The sequence below is a fragment of the Gobio gobio genome (assembly GCF_949357685.1).
Source record: "Gobio gobio genome assembly, chromosome: 18".
Lineage (NCBI taxonomy): Eukaryota > Metazoa > Chordata > Actinopteri > Cypriniformes > Gobionidae > Gobio > Gobio gobio.
The window spans coordinates 12,552,679-12,559,516 of record NC_137111.1 but is presented as its reverse complement, the minus strand read 5'-3'; the positions used below and the strand labels follow the sequence as shown (position 1 = coordinate 12,559,516).

General features: G+C 36.7%; 1 protein-coding gene across 1 annotated transcript in view; it reads right to left on the bottom strand.

Annotated features, from left to right (window-relative positions):
• Positions 1-5,465: 5,465 nt before the first annotated feature.
• Positions 5,466-6,838, bottom strand: part of myom2b (myomesin 2b) — a 63,021-nt gene continuing 61,648 nt past the window's right edge. Inside the window, exon 36 of the mRNA XM_079842193.1 lies at positions 5,466-6,081. Coding sequence (XP_079698319.1) covers positions 5,644-6,081 — 438 coding nt within the window. The 3' untranslated portion in view covers positions 5,466-5,643. The remainder of the gene's footprint in view (positions 6,082-6,838) is intronic.

The window sequence follows — 6,838 nt, the reverse complement described above, 5'->3', positions numbered from 1 at the left end:
CAGTCATGAGTATGAGGTAATGCAGCTCTGTTTATCATATTAGATACATTTGAGTGTGTTGAAAATTAAGTTATGACGTTATTCTGTGCGTTTGTTCGGCGGCAGCTATGACACAGGTTGCACACTGCAGTAAGAGTAAAGCGTTTCTGCAAAATAAAACCGGAAACCGAGGGTAACGCAGATATGACGCAATTGACAGCCAACTCCCTCACACGTCCAGGTTCCTTGGTTAAAATAGAAATTTTACAAAATATATAACAAAATATGGTTTTGGGATATTTTACTGCAAAAATGTTACATCTTGCAGCTTTAAAGAAAATAACCCTTCGCTTCTTAAATCAATTCACAGGTTGTTTTCGATTCATTGTGGTATTCTGTGCTAGTCCTCTTACAACATGCCAAAGAAGAAATTAGGAAAATTGCAAAATGTCTTCTCTTAGTTATTGCACATGAAACATTTGTTGTTATACTGGATCTTAGGTCTATAATAACATCTTGAAATATGCACTAATACTATTGGTCCTTCATGTTAGTGATGATGAAAGCCACGACTGCTCTCTTTGCTCTCTCAACAACAGCACGTCAAATTCACCAATAGTGAATAGAAGTCTGGACAGCAGATGAGACTGAGGCTGGTTGCAAAAGTGTTTTCAGCAAGATGTGAGCACTTTTAATGCATTTTGTTCCCTTAGATGTCCATGCTGAATGCACATAATAAGCCCCCTTCGTTTGATAGCATAAGTGGTACATGGGAACGACAGTCATGTGAATTTAGGCTGTTAAAGATAAGAGAGAAAGTTTGAGAGGAACTTTTAATTTTTGTTAATGAAACATGGTGTAGTGCGATCGGATGACAAGCCTCACAGCGCTACCACTCTCGTTTCAGGCAGCCCGTTGGTGTTTATAAGAATCTCAACATTTTCTGTTGGCATGGCTTTCTTTTTTTGCTCAGTGCAGTGGAAGCTAACACATCTTCAAAGCACGCTCACCCACACTCAGATTATCTGCCAGTGAAAATGCTGTGTGCACTCGGCAGTGATAACAATAGCAAACTTTCTTTACTTCAAAGTAGTCTCAGATTCTATTATGTATTATGTATATTTTTGTTGTGGGATTCCCAAGGGGCTCTTCAATGAAACACTAGAGTTATAACTTTTTTTTCAAATTACGTGCTGGTTATTCAGAATGCATTTAGCAGGAAGTAAAACCATTTCAAGATGCTCTTATGTGTATAAACACATCAGTGTGAACACTAGATAGAAACTAAATCAAATAATAAAAAACAGAATGCTGACATGAATGATATGCCATGTCATTCACTTAGGGGGTATTATTATATTATGATTTATTATTAATATTATTTGAGACAAATGTAAGAGAGACTTTTATTATATTGCTGTTAAGACTTTAATTTAGGGTTCAATTCTCACTATTAACTAGTATGTTACTAGTATATTGGCTGTTTATTAGTAATTATAAAGCACATATTAATGCCTGATTCTGCATGACCTTAATCTTTGCATGACCTTTCATCATACCATAATCCTACCCATTTAACAACCTTACTAACTATTACTAAGCAGTAATTAGGAGTCTATTGAGGCAAAAGTTGTAGGTAATAGTGAGAATTGGACCCTAATCTAAAGTGTGACCATATGGTTATATATACACAACTGAACTGATCAAATTTATCATCTTTTGGGTACATAACGTAGCATCAATCAATGGATTTGCAAGCATTTGCAATCAATGGATTTCAATGGATTAGCAAATGCTTAGTGTAAATGCTAGTATAAAGGAACCTTTAAACCTAGGACATATTGTTTAATTTAATTGTTGCTTCATTTAAAAAAATCTGTTCAAAACTCTTATTCAATCATTTGTTTGCGCCATCACACAATGTTCAAAACAAGTCCTATTGTGGTATTTTTCATGTTGTTGTATTGAAAATATATGTAGTAAAATATATATATTTTTTTATTATGCATTGTTATATAGATGCATACAATTAAATTACTAAATATCGTTCTGTGTGAAAAATGGCTAGATGTATTACTGGATTTGTGCTGTTTTTTAGTTCTCAGCTTTTATATAATTTTTGGCTATACTGTCCAGTCTTATCATGACTTTGTATTTGATGTTCCCCATACTATAAGTCCCACTGAATTAGTGTTGAAGGGACCTTATTTTGTCCACATTACATAGTTTTGAAGGTATAGCTTTACCTTCTTGAACAGCAGGTTGACAGCAGGTAGCAGAGGTTTCGTAAAGGGGCACCAGTGCCACCATGTGGTGTTCAGTCTTAAAGTTTTGTGCTTGGTGGTCAGCCTGCCATGCCAGCACTGGTCGGGCAACAAGACGTGCAACAATGACTCCATTAGAATTCAACACAGATGATCTATCATGCAGGAGTGGCATTTCCGAGCTGTGTGTGATATTGTCGATGATTTCTGTTGCATAAAATTATGAACTGCTGTGTCTTGTGTCTTGGAAAGGAAAGGATTTGCTGAGCTTGTGAGTTGCCATAGAAATCTGTGAGTTCAAAGCAAATAATTCAACTGATTATATTTTCATATTTTAATTAAAGTCACATTTGAAATCAAAACAAGTTAAATAGCCTACATTTTAATTATTCCAATCAAATTCCTATTGAAGTGAACTGATTACTAAAGTAATTTAATCAGATTTTTTTTTTTAAACAGTGCCACAGCTTATTAGCATTCAAATAATGATCATATTATTTAAATATTAAAGGAGGAGGCAAATTGTAAAAATCAGCATCAGGAACATAGATAAAGCAGAATCATTTGGTTAAGGCACACTTAAAAAGGTATCAGTGTCTTAAAATTATATAACACAATAGCTAAGTTGTATTTACTGTTGCAGTTTTGGAGATGCTCTGACCCATTCGTCTAGCCATCACAATTTGTCAACTTGTCAAACTTGCTCAAATCCTTATGCTTGCCTATTTTTCCTGCTTCTAACACATCAACTTTGAGGACAAAATGTTCACTTGCTGTCTAATATATCCCACCCACTAACAGGGGCCGTGATGAGGAGATAATCAGAGATAAGTGTTATTCACTTCACATGTCATAATGTTATGCCTGATCAGTGTACACACGTGTGAACTTGAGGAGAACTGACTTCATACAATACACCCTTTAAAAACCACTGGCACAATTGTCAAAAAAGTAATTAAGAAAACTGAAGAGAAAACGCATTTGTTTGCTATTTTTCTTTGGTTTGATATTGTGTTATTTAATGCAGCAAAGAGTGGTTTTAAAAGTAGTGTTCAACTACTTTGCAGCCACTGTAAACTAAATGCATTTATTTCAAAAGAAGAAAAAGTAGTTCTGATTGGAGATTTGCCAGACAATACAAATCGCCAAGTCATGCATTGTGAATTAGGAAGTAGTGGTGCATTCTTGGCAACAAAGCACCTCAAGCTAGGTGTTCCATATACATGAAAAGATTTGTGAAGTACAACTGGCCCAAGAGCCAAAGAAAAGTGCTGATGCGTTTCAGATGGGCCAGTAGCTTCTCTAATCGCATTCATATATTACTATATGTGTGTGTGTGTGTGTGTGTGTGTGTGTGTGTGTGTGTGTGTGTGTGTGTGTGTGTGTGTGTGTGTGTGTGTGTGTGTGTGTGTGTGTGTGTGTGTGTGTGTGTGTGTGTGTGTGTGTGTGTGTGTGTGTGTGTGTTTGTGTACAATGTAAAGGCAGGGACGACACGGGTAGTGACTTCCAACTCTTTTATTAACATAAAACCAGGAGAAAAAGGCGAGGACATGAGACGAGGTTGAGAGGAGCCCTAATGGGTGCGTGGCCGCCGTTGGGGGCTAAGTGAAGGTCCTGCACTCTCAGGCCATCCATCCGCCAGAGAAAGCAAAAAAGCCTCTGGATTCCAGTGGCTAACTGAAAGAACGGCTTTTAAACAGAGATTTAATAAACTAACATCAAAGCTTTTCCCCCGAGCACCTCAGGGGAGAGGGAGCCAAATTCATTAGGGGCCCACTCAGCTTAGGCAACCCAGATGACAAACTGTTTCGCACATTTTCTCCTGGCACTAAATTTAACTTGCCCAACCCTCCTTCACACATACTTCCTACTCTCTTTTCAATCTAGAAGCTTGCTCATTTTATGACATGATGATGCATTTTGGGTGAAAGTATACTACTTTTCAATTGTACTTTTATTATTTGTGCACTATAGTTCAATTGCAGTGTTTGCAAGGCAGCATGAAGTTGATATTCATCCAATATTCTGGTTAGGGTTTAAGGGTTGCACAATATATCTGTTGATATGACAGATTTTTTTATTTGTTGGTCTTGATCAATATTGGGTATGTAGGGCTGAATTCAGGTTGATTTTTTTCCTCAGTCACCTCAATGGCAAAAAGCTATTGAAGAGAGTGCCATTGAAAAAGTCAAACAGAATTCACTAATTGTGCATGTGCATGTTCATCTTCATCATTTTTTTAATATTTATGTTGCCATCTTCTAATGCTTACTTAAAGGTAATCTATAATAACACTAACAATTTAGTCTTTCATACTTTCAATTACAATATGATGCCTAAATTCACTTGTAAAACTATTGATGTTAGTTTTATTGTGTTTATTTATTTTTTAACACAAAATAGGCTTTTACTATCAGCTATTTTTCAGTTATCAGCTTTAACATCAAAATAATTAACAGCTTATTGGTATGAGCTAGAATTTTAATATCGGTACATCCCTAAGGGTTTGCTCTAAAACTCAAAACCTAACTTGCAATTCGTTCTGCCCAAACCGCTTATCATACAAATGTTTTGTAGATAACTTTCAGTTTTATTTGCATACTGAATTGCATTTGTCTAGTCTTCCTTACTGTATTTAAAGAATGTTTAAATTCTGCGTCATTGGTCAAACAGATAAACTCACACCATTGGTTGTGCCTAAGTTGTGTCAGGCTGGTCGGGATGCTCAAACAAACAGCAACACAGAGTCAAACGCTACTTCCGAATATACCTACTTCCATATATTGTAATGTAAGCCAAAACAGTGGTATGTCCGAATCCAAAGTATAAAAAAAAACAGTAGGTAAAAGGTACACAAATGTCCTATTACTGTACTTCTGCTGAGATTTTGAAATGTGCATTCAATGGACAATTTACCATCCTGTAAAGCCAAAGGAGAAGATTTGTAAATGGCAATAAAGCGACACTAATGACAGGTCACGTGAGAATAACATTGTAGTAGATCTGAATTTCATTCATAATACCCTTCAAGCGATATATAGCATACTATTTTAATGGTTGTGAAGTAAGATGTAAACCAAATGTAGTATCTACAAATACACAGATGCAATCTATGAAGGATTTATTATAGTTGCCTATGCATATTACATAAATACTATATATATATATATATATATATATATATATATATATATATTTTGTTTATTTTTTTTTATTTTTTTTACTGATTTATACCCATAATAATCAACTATGTAGAGTGCCATGCTGGTGGTATTTTGTTTATACCAAACCAAAACCCAAGCTTCTTTTGCTGCCTTGCAAACACTGATATTTCTTACTGGAAATGTAAATCTAGTCGTCTTTGTGCTGTTGGGGCAAATGAGAGGAAAGAGCTATGCCTTTACTTCTTCTTGGTGGGAGTGGGAGACTTCATGCCACGGGGCGGTGTGGGGGATTTGGCATTTTGAGGAGGAGCCGGAGACTTGGCCGCAGCCGCGGCAGGTGTAGGGGTGGCAGCCTTGGTGGAGGGAATTACAATTGGACCTGTGGGGGGCATGATCCTCTTGGGCGAAGATGTGGGTTTGATGTCCGGAATCTTTTCGCCGTGTTTGTACACGCTGACAACGATATCCACCGACTCGCCACCAAACTTGTTTTGCACCGTCATGGTGTACTTGCCGGAGTCCTCCAGGGACACGCCTTTAATGGTGAGGCTGGCGAACTTGCCCGAGTCCATGGAAATGACATACTGATCGCTGGGCTCTACTTCTTGATCGTTCTTAGACCAGCTGACCAGAGGTTTGGGGTCACCGCAGACTGTGCAGGTCAGACTCAGAGTCTGAAAAAATAAAAACCAAACGACAGATTTGATAAATGCATATTTAATCCGAAACATTCTCTGAGGAAGTATGTTGTCATTATCATACTAATGGCATAAATATGAGAAACATCATGACTACATTAAGCAGATGCACATAATTCCGAATGATAATACATTCTGATGATGAGATGGCAAATGTATCTTTATTTGCCAACTACAACCCCAAATCAGAAAAAGTTGGGACAGTATGGAAAACGCAAATAAAAAAAAAAGAAGTGATTTCTAAATTTACTTTGACTTGTATTTCATTGCAGACAATATGAACACAAAATATTTCATGTTTTGTCTGGTCAACTTCATGTCATTTGTAAATATGCATCCTTTCCTGCATTCAGACCTGCAACACATTTCAAAAAAAGTTGGGACAGGAGCAATTTAGGGCTAGTAATGAGGTAAAATGGTTAAATAATGATGTGATTTGAAACAGGTGATGTCAACAGGTGATTGTAATTATGATTTGGTACAAAAGCAACATCCAAGAAAGGTCTAATCCTTTAGGAGCAAAGATGGGTCGAGGATCGCCAGTTTGCCAACAAATACGTGAGAAAATTATTGAAATGTTTAAAAACAATGTTCCTCAAAGAAAGATAGGAAGAGATTTGGATATTTCACATTCAACAGTGCATAACATAATTAAAAGATTCAAGGAATCTGGAGGAATTTCAGTGCTGAACAAGCTTAACACCCATGATCTCCGATCCCTCAGGCGGCACTG